General features: G+C 41.0%; 2 protein-coding genes across 7 annotated transcripts in view; one reads left to right on the forward strand and one right to left on the reverse strand.

Moving 5' to 3' along the window:
- Positions 1-11,396, forward strand: part of EPAS1 (endothelial PAS domain protein 1) — a 119,517-nt gene extending 108,121 nt beyond the window's left edge. For all 4 annotated transcript variants that reach the window (XM_074579640.1, XM_074579642.1, XM_074579641.1 and 1 more), the window contains 9 exons: positions 1,411-1,558; positions 2,290-2,498; positions 2,825-3,012; positions 3,909-4,019; positions 5,741-6,225; positions 7,352-7,475; positions 7,565-7,682; positions 8,155-8,331; positions 9,081-11,396. In XM_074579640.1, the coding sequence (XP_074435741.1) occupies positions 1,411-1,558; positions 2,290-2,498; positions 2,825-3,012; positions 3,909-4,019; positions 5,741-6,225; positions 7,352-7,475; positions 7,565-7,682; positions 8,155-8,331; positions 9,081-9,232 (1,712 nt within the window). In that variant the 3' untranslated portion in view covers positions 9,233-11,396. The remainder of the gene's footprint in view (positions 1-1,410; positions 1,559-2,289; positions 2,499-2,824; positions 3,013-3,908; positions 4,020-5,740; positions 6,226-7,351; positions 7,476-7,564; positions 7,683-8,154; positions 8,332-9,080) is intronic.
- Positions 1-15,157, reverse strand: part of TMEM247 (transmembrane protein 247) — a 139,000-nt gene that overhangs the window by 25,622 nt on the left and 98,221 nt on the right. For 2 of the 3 annotated variants that reach the window (XM_074579647.1, XM_074579646.1), the window contains exon 7: positions 11,530-11,729. The gene's annotated coding sequence lies outside the window, so the exon portion shown is untranslated. Of the gene's footprint in view, positions 1-739; positions 3,023-11,529; positions 11,730-15,157 lie in introns of those variants that run through there. The other variant, XM_074579649.1, reaches the window with a different exon arrangement.

A 15,157-nucleotide genomic window follows, 5' to 3' on the forward strand; every position in this document is an offset into this window, starting at 1 on the left:
TGCAAAACAGTTGTTGCATTTCACTGGCCTGGATTTGTATGTTTGTATGGTGGCGATGTAGGAGAGACTGACAAGAAATAGCTTCTGTTAGTGGCCACATTCGCAAGGAATTTTTTTGTACAAAGACTGCAGAATCCAGTTTCCAGCCTTACTGAGTCAAACTGCATTATTTTTAGGGCATTAGTTTGGTGGCATACTGTCTTCAGGTGTAAAAGCTGTTTAAAAGGAAAGGTTGCCAGTGTGGTCAGAGCTTGAGCCGAGCCAGTTCCCACTTCTGCTACTCAGTGCAACTACACCTGCTTACAAACACAAACCCTTATTAATAGGAGTAATGCTTGCATACTCCAGCCCCAATTTTATTGATGTTGGTGGACAATATTTTTCCTCAACTGACAACTGTGAATTACATGACAATATTCACTGCTTTTAGGAAAGGATTTGCAACACACAGGACACCATAAAACTTTACATGTCAGCACTCCAGAGCTCCATACTGAAAAGTCGTTCTCTTCAAATATTCTGAAATATTGGAGGTGCGGGGATTTCACCCTTCAGGCATCTAGATGAAGCTTTAAACCCAAGTCGCACTATTGTCACTTTACTGCTTGAGAAACACAGGCCAGTTCAAAAAAACATTTCAAGTTCAATAAACATTATTGGATTTGTCACACGGGTCTTGGTTCCTTCTAGGCTGCTAATTTCAAGCTGTTGCAGAGGAACAACACATCTCGAGCAGACAGACAAATACAGTAGTTCAGCTTTATTTTATTTCTCAAACAGTCCCATTTACATTACATTCTTAATTTTGCTACTTTTCAAAGAGTGATATTACTTCTTCAGCCTCTTAAGAACAATGCTCTGCTAGTGCCACCTTCGCTTTATTTGTGATGTTGATATCTCCTGCTCCTAACTCTAGGGTATAAAAGGAGATAGGTATAGATTTAACCTGTGAGGGGTTTTTTGGGTTTGTTTTTTTTTTGTGAGTATAGCTTTTAAATCATCTGATTCTTGGGCTTATCTGTCACCTAAATAAATACACTTTTCTACAGATCAGTTTGGGAGCCTAAACTGAGGCACTTCCAGAACAGGGACTTTCAAGAAACATGCAGTCAACAGGCATTATTCTGAGGGGCAATTAGGATCTTAAATTAAATGCAAAAAAAATCCCACACCGAGTGCTTAGACCATTTAAAGAACTCAAATGCCAGGCATCTTGAGACCTCAAATTAACATCCCCTTTTGTATTTAAAATGGCCAAATTTTCCCAAAGTTACACATCCTTGCTTACAAATATCGTAGGGTAGTTTTGCATAATGAAAACTCAGAAGCGGGTTTATTTACAACAAGCGTTACATATTGTGCGTTCCTGTCCTGCTGCATTATTTATCTCTCTCTGCCCCCTTTTCTCAGTGTGTACAAAAGGCCAAGTAGTGACGGGCCAGTACCGTATGCTTGCCAAGCACGGCGGATACGTATGGCTGGAGACTCAAGGGACGGTGATTTACAATACACGCAACCTCCAGCCTCAGTGTATCGTCTGTGTCAACTATGTGCTGAGGTACGTCGTACAGGACAGAAAAACTATATACACATTCACATGCTGGAAGAAGTGCAAAAATCAGAGGGTCTACTTATTCAGTGTCGTTGTTCTGAAATCAGTTTAGTCGTGTTTGTTCAGTCTTGTTTACTGATGTTAGACATCAGTGAAAAATGCGGCATGCCCGTTCCCATACACGCTGATGAAATACACCGCAGCCGTTTTCTTCCGCAGAGTATAAAGCCTGCACTGAAGATTGTATCATGTAACACAACGGCTAATATGTTTTGTTTTTCTAATGCCATGACAGAGAGATAAAATTAAGTAGTAATTGTATCTTATGTTGCTAGGAGAAGCTGTTTTCCATCTCAGAAATCAGGACCAATCAGGAGTTTTGCCTCTGTTTGGCAAAACTCAAGTATTTTTGGTCCTAGATGGGGCCAAAACAGGAAATACTTATTTGAGTGATAGTCTCTAGGTCATTATAGCCTCAACTACGGCCCTTTAAAAAGCAGAGCAACAAAGCCCTGAGTATTCCCACAGAAGTCCTGACCACACTCTCTGCGTCATCCGAGATGGTGGTGCTCAGCAACGCTGGAACTGTGCCTCGCCTGTTGAGAGCCTGGCATGTGACTGAGAGAGGCCAAAACGCTTGTATGGTCCCCAGCTTTAGAGAGTTTGTACTGCCTACATTACCCACGTCTTTTTTTTTTTTTAGAGTGCAAAATACCTAAAACCTATTTTCTTGTTAGTGAAATTGAGAAGAACGATGTTGTGTTCTCCATGGACCAAACGGAATCGCTCTTCAAGCCTCACCTGCTGACGATGAGCACCACCTACGAGAGCGGCATCCCTGGCACGGAGAAGAGTGACTTCTTGTTTACTAAGTTAAAGGAGGAACCAGAGGAACTTGCTCAGCTGGCACCAACACCTGGCGATGCCATTATTTCCCTGGATTTTGGTTAGTATTTGTATGAATAATTTTTGTGCAACAGAGAACCACATATGAGCCTACATTTAGAAACTTAACAGACGCGGTCTGTTTGCTGTGTGTACAAAATGAGGAGTAATGGCTATAAGAGCCCACGTGCTCGCACCAGTGGAAAATTTCTATGAATGAGAGCAGAATCAGGCTTTCTTGCTGAACTAACCAACATGCATTAAGTCTATGCCAACTTATTGTCATGGCAACTAGGAGCAGCGTTTACTTTCAGTGAATAGCTGCAATTATATCATAACACAGCACAACCTAAAAGCATCCATTAATATTGTTAAAACTCCATGCAGGGACACAGAAGTTTGAGGAAGCCCCTGCCTTCACCAGTGCTGTTTTGACACCAAACAAAGCCTGGCCAGCAGAAGTGAAAAGCCACGCTGCTCAAGGTGAAACACTGACGATACCATCCTTTACAATGCCTCAGATTGCACCTGGCAGCAGTACTCCAAGTGCAAGCAGCAACAGTAGTTGTTCCACGGTAAGAAGAGCTTTAAAAAAAAATAAATCCATGTTATGTTTTGTATGTAAGTTCCATCAACATATGTCCCATTAATATAGGTTTTCATGTTAGAAGTCCTGTCTCATTGCTTATTAACAAGGCCCAGTGTATCTGTATCCCTCCTGTACTACGTAAATCTTAAGAATCAATAGCAAAAACATGTAATGGGAACTATATCCTGCTTTTACATTGCAGTCCTCATTTTCTCCCAGCTGTCCCTCAATAATTACTATAACCTATAAAACAACTAGTAGAAGAATGTTCTACCACCTTTCAAGGAGTTAGCCTTAAATAAAAAGCCAATGTAAAATGGTGTGGTCACTAGCAACATCACCCCAGACGCGTATGGCCTCTTTTTGTTTGTTCACTGGAAGTTATGGTCTCTAGTCCAGAAACTTGACACAACTCGGGCTTTTGAGAGGAGCTCCACAGAGTTCCTCACTGGAAGAATGAATGTGCTTTCAGGGCAATGTCCCCAAGAGCCGGAGCCACTCTTAGCCAGCCTTTACTAGAGGGTGTCCAATTTTAATAAAGACATGGAGGTAGTGCTAAGCATCTCTCTTCTTGACACAAGTATTTAAATAGCATACATCTCATGTTCCTCGTCTGCGTTGCCAAAAAAACATTTAAACAAAAACAACAACTAGGTTCCTTTATTGCGTGCGTTTGTTTATGAATATAGCTCTCCAATTTTGTCATGATGAGTAATCTTGTGTTGGAGAAAAGCATGTGATAGAAGCAGACAGTTTTGGGTTCTGAGGACACTGTATACCTAGAGCCTGGCATCGTAGGAAAGATCTGTTACTGAATAGCAGGATGCTAAGGCTATACTGTAGTTATCTTGCTGCTTATAGCAAATTCTTATTTGTGTGCAGCCAAGCAGCCCAGGAGATTATTACAGTTCTGTGGATGAAGATCTTAAGATTGAGGTGATTGAAAAACTCTTTGCAATGGACACAGAATCGAAAAGTCAGTGCAACTCCCAGGTAAGGAACTAATATCTCTTCCAAAAGCCATGAAAATCAGTCCTCTGCTAGCAAGTAGTACAGATGCATGCTGTATGTGCAGGTACAGTAACATACATGCAAACTGCCTTTGCACATGTACACCAAAACTCTGATGCACAACGCTAGCAATAAGGTACACTTTCAAAAGCTGGGGTGTAAATTTCTATCCCTAACTCTGAAGCAAGTGCCTTAGGATGTCACTGTGGTGGCACTGCTAAGAAGAAAGAAGCAGCAGAGAGCTTTCAGAATTTGGAAGCTTCTGTAGACGGGATAACGAATATAAGCAGCTGCACTTTTTTTTAATCTGGCCTAATGACTAGCAAGTAAACATCCTTTCTAGAACAAAATATAAATAAACTAATTCTTGCAAAACCTCAAAGGGAGAACGAAATGCCCCTCATAGCACATGTCTCCTTTAACTACAAAATGAAAACTGTCATTTTGGATATATTCCTCTTGTCTTACCTCCTGGAGGATTTCAAGGAGATGTGACAATTACTTGCACATGAAGTAACAAAGTATCGGTCTCCTGCATTCTAATCAGGATGTAAGTGTAGAAATTCCCTCTATAAATAACTTTCATCCTCCACTATTACAACATTACATCAAGTGAATAAAAGGTGTAAACCTGATTCAGCCCAACTAATTTTAGGCACTTAATTGAAATGCCTTTGTTAAGAGCTTGTGTTTCTTAATAGTTAAGAGAAAGGAACAGACATTGCTGGGTGGGTAGCTCAGACTTTAGGCTCACCTCCTTCTATTAATCCTATGGAAATTTTGGGTCCAAATGAGGTGCTGCAATTTGCCAGTGCAATTTGCAGACTTAGTAAGACACAGGTAGGCTGTAGTCCATATCCCAAAGAAATTTCATCTAGGTTCGGATGTAGAAACAGCAATGAGAGCAATAGAAAGAGTGGACAGACAGGAGGAAAACATGGGATCAGGATCAAACTTGGCGCAAGACTCGATATGTGCAAACTTCAGTTTTGTCAGACTCAGCATCTGCTTGCACAGGCGTGTCCCACCACAGCAGCAGGTTTGTCTGGTGGCAAAAATGCGTGTTAGAAAAGTGCCCCTGTCATGAACTGACTGGGGGGCCAACATTCATTTCCCTCTCTGTTCAGCTCTGGTCAAATGCCAAGAGAAATGAATTTACATACGACTAGTTCTCCAAGAGAAGGAAAAAAAAGGCGGGGGGGGATCAACAAACAAACCAGATTTAAGTGCAATAGTGTCCTTCCAACTACATTTCTTAAAACTTATGCATTTTTTTTCATGTAGCTGGGTTACGAGAAAGCTATGTATTCTATTTTAGCATGAAAAAGCCTGAGGTTGAACTACATGCCACATGTTGTAGAGTCTTGGCAAACAAGTTATTCAAAGCTTAACGAAACACAAGATCTAGTTCAGATCACTGTGATGTTGCAGGCTGCATGCAAGCTGCTTTAGCAAATACTGCTTATCTGGAAGCTTTTTTCTTCAATTTTTTTGTCCTACTTTGCTGATGATTATATGATGAAACGTGTATGCTAGTCATAGAAATAAGATCTTTAAATAGGACCTAGCCAGTTTCATGTAGGTAAATTTGGTGTACAGTGATTTTTTTTAGTTTCACATCTACCAGTATTTCATATCACACTAACTGCCACAATTATTATTAACGGTTAGTTTCTTTATCAACTTAATTTCTTTTTGTGCAGACTGACTTCAATGAACTGGACCTTGAAACCTTGGCTCCTTACATTCCTATGGATGGAGAAGATTTCCAGCTCAGCCCAATCTGCCAAGAAGAACGTCCGCTCTCTGAAAGTGCACAAAATACCCAGCAGAGTCTAAGTAGCATGAGTACCCTCTTCCAACCCCTTGCTTCTGCTTCACAGAATCAGTTCCTCCCAGAGAAATATTGCCCACAGCTATCAAATAAAAACATTAACCCTGGTCACGGGTCCCTGTCGTCGGTGTTCTTCAACAATGTGAGTAGGTCATCACTGCCACCGTACCATGACCAAGCCAGCACTCCCCTGTCTTCGATGGGGGGAAGACCAAACACCCAGTGGCCACCTGATCCCCCGTTAGAATATGTTCCTGCTAAATGGAGACTCATGAATAAATACTCAGGATCCCTATCAAGTTCCCCTTCAGGGCCACCAGTACATTCTCCCAGCATGCCCATATATAAAAAAAGGTAAGAGTTTTTGGGGTATAACTATGTATTTCACTCAGAAAATATTGGGGGCGAGGGCATAATATTGAAAAAGTCTTTTTTCTCAGTTAAACCGGAGTCGTCGTTTTGATAGGCATCAGACTGCACTTTTGGGGAAATGAGTGTGGCGCTCTCCCAGCGGCAGTCAGTCTTGGGGAATCAGAAGTGGGCTAATTTTTTGCTGCCTGTAAGGACGCATGAATGGATTTCCTGCTGGTTGGGTAAAGATTACCCGAGTAATTTTGCAAAGCCTGCCTAACTTTTATGCAGTTATAAAAAAATTCTGAAAAGGCCTACTGGTACAGCAGTAAGCTGGGACCTGTGCATGTTTTCTTATTTTCCACATATTTTTTGCACAACAAAAAATAGGGGAGAGGGAGGGATGATAGTACTTTTATTGTTGGCGTATGTAAGTGTTACAACTGAGATGATTTGAAATTACAGGGTGTTTTTTCTACAGCCCTTCTTTTGCTTGATCGTTTCCTTACACATGTGAACAGTAAGGGATGAGATGTAGATCAGAGTCTACAGTCCTGGAAGTTTCCTATCATAGCTAGAAGTTTCTCTGTAGGTCTCAGATAGCATGCAGCATGTGGATCATCCGTGTTGGTCATGCTCAAACACTCAGGGAATACATAAAATCGCAATGGTCATTTTAAAACATGAATCTGTGTGGTTTACCTGCAGTTTGCTTTCTGGGATTTCTTGTTGTTGGCAGAAATGCCAGCATCTGAATACACATCTGGAAAAAGAGGGTTTGTCCCCAAACAGCCACCTGTGTGTTCCTGTTTAGTATGCAAAGTAAGGGGACAGGCACAACCCTCAAAATGCTGTCCTTAAAAATCACATGACTTTCTTCACCACAGCATTTTTATGTCTGTCTGGAGATTCCTAGAGGCTGTTTATGCTAGACTTTCATTAGTCAAAAGTTTTCGAAGCTTGTGTGATGACTAACAAAAGGAAATAAAAACATTTGACTTTTGAGGTCTGTCCACTGTGATGTGTCAAAGACACCTGAAATGTCTTTAAATGAAGGAATCCATGTAAATGAACAAGACGGTTTAGATTTGCCTCCCTGCCCACTCACCCAGAGATCTTTTCTCCACAGGCCCCTGGATGCTTTTGGGCAACGAGGCATAGAAGTAAACCCAGCCAGAATTGCATTGTCTAACAGTTTGAAACTGAAACGACAACTGGATTATGAAGAACAAGCATTGCAACAGCTGAGTGGGGTAATCATAACAAATGCATCCCCTTCGCAACTTTGGACTCACCACGGTCATTGGTGTAATTGTTTGATTTGCTTTTCTTAACATTCTAGGGAGATCCGTCGGTCATTAACCCATCTCAACTCATGTGGAAAAGAATGAAATTTCTCAAAGGGGAAACCTGTTCCTTGGTTACAGAAAAAAAGTCTCTCAGCACAAGTGTTCTTACCGGTAAGACAAAAGAAAGTGATTTTGCAATGTTACACATTGAAACACAATTTTAAGACAGGTTGAATAAAAACAAAAACTCTTTGAAAAGGAAATGTAAGTCAGCTCTGTAAATATTACACTAAGCTAAAATTAAAGATCGGGTTCTATCACTAAGAGCTGAACAACTTAAGGTACGTTTGATAACTACTGGGTAGATGGTTTCATGTATGTTCACACCCTTGCTTTGAAGGTAACAGAGATCAGCTTAATGGAGATGGGTTTACCTCATGCTGATCCAGGGTGCGGGCATCTCAGAGCTAGAACTGATACCTTCCCTCTACAACGTTGTGTTTCCTTACACAAGCATATCTTGGGTGCAATACTACTTCTAGAGCTAGTGCTGTTTTTGGAATTCCTTTGTGACAAGACGTGGGTATGAGGATCACATGAGGATCACTTTAACTTTTTTTTCCCCCCCTACTATGTAAATCAGATGAATTTCTCTGTAACTCGAGAGGTCTGAGCCAACCAATGAATCAACTGCAACAGCAGCAGCAGCAACCCACCTGTGGCAGCCCTGGTGAGAATTTGAAAGCAGGAGCTTTTCCCCCTCCATTTTACAGTTCCCATTATCAGGACTATACTGTCCAGCCAGCTCATAAAGCGTCAGGTAAGAGCTGTCAAATGTAGACATTGGGAAATGCTGGTAATTTCATTCCAATACTGATTCCATGAAAGAAAAGACTTAAAAAAAAATATGGAGGAGGATGATAAACAAAGATCCAAATATGTATTCCTTCATAAAATGAAAAATTAGTTCTGTTGTTTAGTGTGAAAATTCAATGTTTACGTTTGTAATATATGAGGAAAAAAATATTTTAATACCTTTGTACCTTGGAGGTCCAGTCATCCTCCATCCATACTCTTGACTTGTGATGGAACTGATTAAATTGTACTAAACAACTTCACTGCAGTGCAGCATTGATATGGGAGGTTTGTAGGCTAGAGTTTTAACACATGCCTTCTAAAAGTTAAAAAAAGTAATTAGAGGGGCCGTGTATATGTCCCTTGTAATATAGGTGGAGCGCTCCTTTTAATATAAAAGGGGAGTGGGTGGCAATTTAGAAACTCTGGTGTTTGCTACAGCTTTCTTCATCTGCACCAATATAATTTTTCTCAGAACAATCTGAATTGGGGGTGGAGGTGAAAAACTGCACGCATCTGTGTGACACGCTTGCAAGAGTTTAAGGCAATGCATAGGTTTGCTCTGAAAGCTGTAATGGCTGGTGGTTTGAGGCATACGGACATAAACACAAAATTCAAATATAACTGGTATAAAGAGAAGAGGGAGGAGAGGAAAGAAGTCTTCTCTGTCCCTCTGGTCTCAGCACCACAATTTACTTCATTGATCTCTTCCAGGTATGACCAGTCGTCTGCTGGGGCCCTCCTTTGAACCCTACTTGTTGCCCGAGTTGACAAGATATGACTGTGAGGTGAACGTCCCCGTTTTGGGCAGCTCTACGCTTCTGCAGGGCAGTGAACTGCTCAGAGCACTGGACCAGGCAACCTGAGCGATCCTGCAACATTCTGTGGCCTATACTGTTCAAAACAGCTTCAGTTTTTAAATATATTTTTGCAAGTAGACAATTTCTAATACCAATACACTTTTACAGGATTTTACTTAGATATTGAACCTGTTCACGTTACCAAATAGTGGCCTTTTGAAGTTACTCACTTTATTATTCATATTAAAGAAATACATCTACTGTATTTTCTCTATTGCAATTAAAGTGTTGTTTAGAGAGTTTGATTACCCTCCCCTTATCTCATTACCTGTAATTTATACTCTGAAATTTTCTTCAAATTTCATGCTTATAAAAAGCCGTGGTATAAATGCCTCATCACGTGATACTTTGGCTGCAGTACTGCAAAGATTTATTTTTATTGCCAAAGATGAATGAAACAAATTTGATCTCCAACCACAGTTTTTTGTTGATCTGCCAAATTGAAATCCTTTGAGTCTTTCTGTTTTCCAGCATTTATTGTATTGTAACTTTAATAATTTTTGGAAAAGCATACTAGGGAAAAATCCCAGCCTTCTGCCTCCCCCTGTTCCCTTCATTTTTTTTTTATACACTTTGTTGAAAGAAATGTGAATGGTGAACTGCAATGTTTGTGGGTATCTGTGAAAGTTGCACATTGTAAGCTTTTTTCCTCAGAAGCAAATCAATCACATTCTCAGTTGCCTTAACCTGGCTTAGCTCTACAGCCACGGGAGTCCGACAGATTTACCCCAGTGGAGGAGTTAGACCTGGGTTTTCATTTGTGTTGGGGTTTCTTGTTTTGTTCTTTGTTGTTTCCTTAATGATTTTTTTAAAAAACCACAAAACAGATTTTAAAAAAATTATTTTTTTTTTTTAATTTGTCTCTGGGTCAGTTGTTAATCATCTTTTGGTACTTTTGCTGTATCTTGGACACAACAACTTTAAGAGCTGTTTCTGCTAGAACCTAGTAGTATTTGTTACGATATTGCTGGTATTTCAGGAACCTGACCAGCGGCCAGTACTAACACCTCTGATTAATGTTACCCTTTTTCATTTTATATGCTAGCTAGCAATATAATTGCGATATTGAATCATTAAAACTGAAAGTTAAAGTAGTATTTCCCAGCATATTAGGCTAATTCAGTTATAAATAGACAAAAAAAATTAAGGATTGTGTAGTGAGATGAATAGCTGGCAGGCAGGTCTCTATCATTTTTACTTGCCTTACATGAATCGGTAGCTGAAATGCCATTAAAAGTCAGTTGGAGATTTTTCAGAGCTCCTTTCCAACTATCATTAGTTGAGATGCACATATTTTTAAAAATAAGGCTTTGAATGCTTTCAAAGGCACAGGGATTTAAAAGTTTAAATTACACCGTATTTAAACAGCAAAAAAATTAAATTAATAAAAGGCAGGTGAGCAGTTCTGACTTTAAAATATATACAGACCTAGATATACCTTGGGATATATCATCTTGTTTCCTCCACTGGTATAAATCATCATAGCTTCATTGAAGAAAATGGAAGCGTGGCAATGTACAAAAGGTAAAAATCTGACCCAGAAACTTAAAACAAAGATACATTCTTTTGAGACTTCTGATTCTGCTGAAGCCTGGTTTATAAAATTGCTTTATATCATGCACTGACACTTGCAGAGAGGGAGCCCCGGGTTCGCTGAGCACTTCAGAGTTTGCTGTGAGTCTTAACCACACATACTTAGAAAAGCTGAAGATCTTTTGTTATTGGTACATAATGTAAAAAAATGATAGTCCCTATTGTAGGCAATCTTTCAAGAGTTTATTACCAAAAAATAAGCCACACCTAAAGTCAAGTTATTACCGTGTGGAAAAAATATATTGTAAGCAAAGTCAGATGAAAATTGGCAAGTCAGATTTGACAAATTTGCAGTGGCAAGGACTTAAAGGCTTCAAGGATTAAAGACACTTGAATACTGCTCTTCTGTTTCTTATTTGTGTAGTTTCAGCATTAAAAATGTTATACCCTAACAGTTTACTAAAACACTCTGAAAAAATATTCCATGTCTTAATATTAATCATACTTTTTATCATAATTATTTCGTAATCTATATTGCTGAATTCTTATTGACAATATTATAACTGTATGGGAACTTTAACTTGATAAGGAAATGTATTTTGACACTGATACCTTATTAAAGTATACTGATCCTAAATTCTTTGTGACTCGTTTGCTATGAATTTGTTATTTGTTGTATCATTGTAAAGCAAAAGTATTTATTAAATTATTTATAGAAAATAAAGGTTTGCATTGATCTTTGAAGAATGAAAGAACGAACAAAAAGTTACCCGTATTTGAGAGCTGGGAAGCAGCCTGCCAAAGGTCCGTACCACCAACGGTTCGTAGAGTTTACCCAGCTTTCCTCAGATGGAGAGCGAATGCCCTGCAGACGGCCCTTCTGAAACACGTCCTAGGATTCAGGCTGCTGCTTCCATTTCAACAGTGTATTCCTGTCTGAGGCACTGAGGGTACCTCCTGTAATACTAGCCTTTAAAAAAAAAGAAAGAAGAAAATTAAGTTGACAAAATGACATTTTAGAAGCTGAATTGCCACAGTTCCCCGCATTTTGTGGCAGTAACGTAGGCCATCATATTCTCACAGTACTGACAAGCCCATAAATAACGGGCTTTCCCCCATCCAAGCCTCTGCTTCACCCACCCAATGCTGCTGTTAAATGTGCCAATCCTTTTCTGTATAGAAATTGTCCGTTTTGCCCGTGTAATAACACTGATCACAACGTAGGAGGCCAGACACATCAAGACATTCAGTTCAAAACGTGCGCTTATATTCAGGCCAGACTGTATGGAAGGTGTTGGTGCTTGACCCTTCTCATGACTGGCCTTTGACACCTGCAGTGCCCACACAGGCACCGTTGAGCTTCTCAAACAGCAAATCTTCTGAATAATCTGCAAAATGGGCTATCAGTCATTGCCTCCTTTTCTAGATGGGATCCTCAGCAGGCCTAGAAAGTGACTCCTTGCTTCTAAAGCTGTTGCAATTAACAGTCATCACACAACACGCAGAAGTGACAAGCCAATGGTTGTGTGCCTGTTACGCTCCCTTTTAAATCATCCCATTGATCTTCAGGGCACTTGGACATCACGTCAGATCCTTGTCCAGCTGAGGGGTTAAAAAAAAAAGAAGCTATCTCTTAAATCGAGATTAACCTGTTCAGATCAATTTCTATCTTTTAAAGGTTTTAATCACTGACTGCTGCTGTAAAATAGTGGTGTGAGGCACTATGTTTTTGGGGGGGGGGATGTGTGGGGGGGTATCCCACACATTCTAAAAAGCTTCAAGCAGGGGGGTTGGACTAGATGATCTCCAGAGGTCCCTTCCAACCCTGTGATTCTATGATTCACCACTCCCATATTCAAGTAGCTGAAGTAACACAGTAGCAGTGCCTTCAGCTTCCCCTCCCTCCCCCCATGCCCTTTCTACGACAGCTAAACGCTTCTCACGTTAGTGAATTTTAGTGGCTTTTTCCTTCATGCGTATGAATGTCCTGGAAAGCTAAGCTCTGACATTGCAACTTATGTATGTACCCGAAAGAACCAAATCCTGGCCAGAAACATACTACCTAGCTTACACAACAGCTGAGCTTCGTGCTGCTGAGCAGGAGTTTAGTACAGCTTTTCTTAAAAAGTTGATTCCCGCCCTGCCCTGCCTCTCCCCCCAAAGTAGGCCAGCAAAAGTGCTTAAAAGTAAGCGTACATCCTCTTTCACTGCCTAAAAGCACCATTTCTTGGCGTCAGATCTCATATCTCCAACAGCATAGACAGAACTGCTCACAACTTGGCTGTTCAACACACAACTAAGTTCTCCTGAAAATTCGGCATTTCAGGTAAATGCTCATGGCTGGGGCTGGTCTCGGTCTCTGGCTGATTTTCAAGTCTATTCTCTTTTTTTAAAATGATCAAGCCCATGTTCTTCCTAGGCCATAGATTTCATGCAGGTAAGATTCACACTGTTTATCAACCAAACTGTTACAACAAAATACTACAGTAAATTCTCAACATCCAGATATATATGACTACTAGTAAAACTGAAAAAAAAGACGAGATAACTTGGAACAAAGTCCAACTATCTTTCCAGTCAAGGCACCAGCTCCTAAGCAGTACTGAGATCTGTAGGCAGCAGGTGATTGATGGCACTTGCTTGCAACAATAGGCAGAGCACAGGAAAACAGTCTAACATACAACTGGCTCCAGTTCTAGATGGTGTGGAATTTCATCTGCTACTTCTCCCTGAAGAGCTTTATGACTGACACTATTCACAGACATGTCAGATGTATTTTTTTTGGTTTTTTTTCTTTTTTTAAGAGCTACAGTGGAGAACTGGAATTGTTCTCCTAAATTTAAATAAACAGCATTTTCTTCTTTCTTTCTCCCCCTCCCAAACTCATTTATTATAGGCTTCCCAAGAGAGGGAGAAACAATTTCTAAGAAAAAACAGAGAATCCTCCACAATATTTTCTTAGGACAACACAAATCTGTGACATGTCCCGGTTCTCCTCCCTTAGCACAAGCCACCGCGCAGCTCAACAGCTGCCTTTCAGTTCCCTGGGGCTGTGTATGAGCCCTGGGAGCTCACCTTCACCCGCAGGGAAGGCAGGTGTGGAGTCCTGCTCCTCCGGGCTCCGGTTGTTGTTTTGCTTTCCTTAGTCAACTGAAGCCACAAAAGCACCACAGGAAGGCTCTAGTAATCAGTACGTACCCCATTTTTGGGTGTCCAGATCAAAAATTGCTTCAAGTTAATTAGTTAAATAAATACATAAAAAGTGAGGAAAAAACCACCTTAGCTACTCAGTTTGGAAGCATCACTGACATTTCTTTTGTCTGAAAGCCAGCCTGCAGTTTTGGCAGCTTGTGATGGGCCTCAGGTCTCACATGGAACATTTTTCTTGAAGAAGTCCTAAATTCCTGTAATCAAGGAGTTCCTGAATTCTCTTCAGTCACGCCTCTCGGTTAGCAATGTGGTTAAGATGCCTCATTAGGGAAGAGAAGCACATGCATGAACCTGGCTTGCAAAGAGTACCTGGAAGCCAGATGGCACCACCTACTTCTGCCTTCGACACCGGACAGTAACAGGCAGCTGGAGGCAACGGCAGCTGCGTCAGCCCCTCGTGCGCTACCTGCTGTGGAAACTGTGGCACCTTAACCGCAGCGGCTGGGAGGGCTGCTTAGACTTGGGTCGCATCTCAAAAACCACAACTCCCCTTAGCTTCATTAAAAAAAGAAAGCTTCATTGAAAAAAATAAAAACAAGCAACCCTCCCAAACTCCCCGCTTGAAAGGTCTGTGTTTAGGTCTTCAAATTACAGACAAAGCTGGCACCAGCACCAGGAAACCAGAGTGAACCACCCCAGGTATACTTTTTAAAATGACATGATTTGTAAGCTAGTGATTTGGGGTCTGACTGTTGGTCTTTGAAGGACTGGCACTGACTGGGTTTTGCAAGAAAAAGCGTTATACCAACAGCTCTAGTGACCGAAGCTCTGCGTCCCCACAGCACTGGCAAAGGCAAACCAACAGCGAAGTCTCTTGTGGCAGAAGAAACCTAGCCTCAAGCATTGCCTCCTCCAGGCATATTAGTGTCACCCTCCAGCATGGAGTTTCAGAAAGACCAAAGGTCCTGGCTAAACTATAGCAACACAGGACCAGCAGCTTGATGGCTTGTTTGTCCATCAAACATGGGAAGTCCCCCAGTCTCTCAACAGATGAACATGCTTCTTGGCTGCAGCAAGCAACCTTTATTGCTTAGCCTTGATTCCTGGCCTTTCCTCTAGCCTTGATCCCATTTCTCCCCCTAGCTCCCAGTCCTTACCCCAGGCCTGTGGTTTCATCGTTCTGGTTTTTGCCTCATGCTGCCTTCCCCCTTCCCCAGCTCACCTTCCCCTCCTGACAAGCCTGCTCCA

Source organism: Larus michahellis, chromosome 3 (assembly GCF_964199755.1).
Source record: "Larus michahellis chromosome 3, bLarMic1.1, whole genome shotgun sequence".
Classification (NCBI taxonomy): domain Eukaryota; kingdom Metazoa; phylum Chordata; class Aves; order Charadriiformes; family Laridae; genus Larus; species Larus michahellis.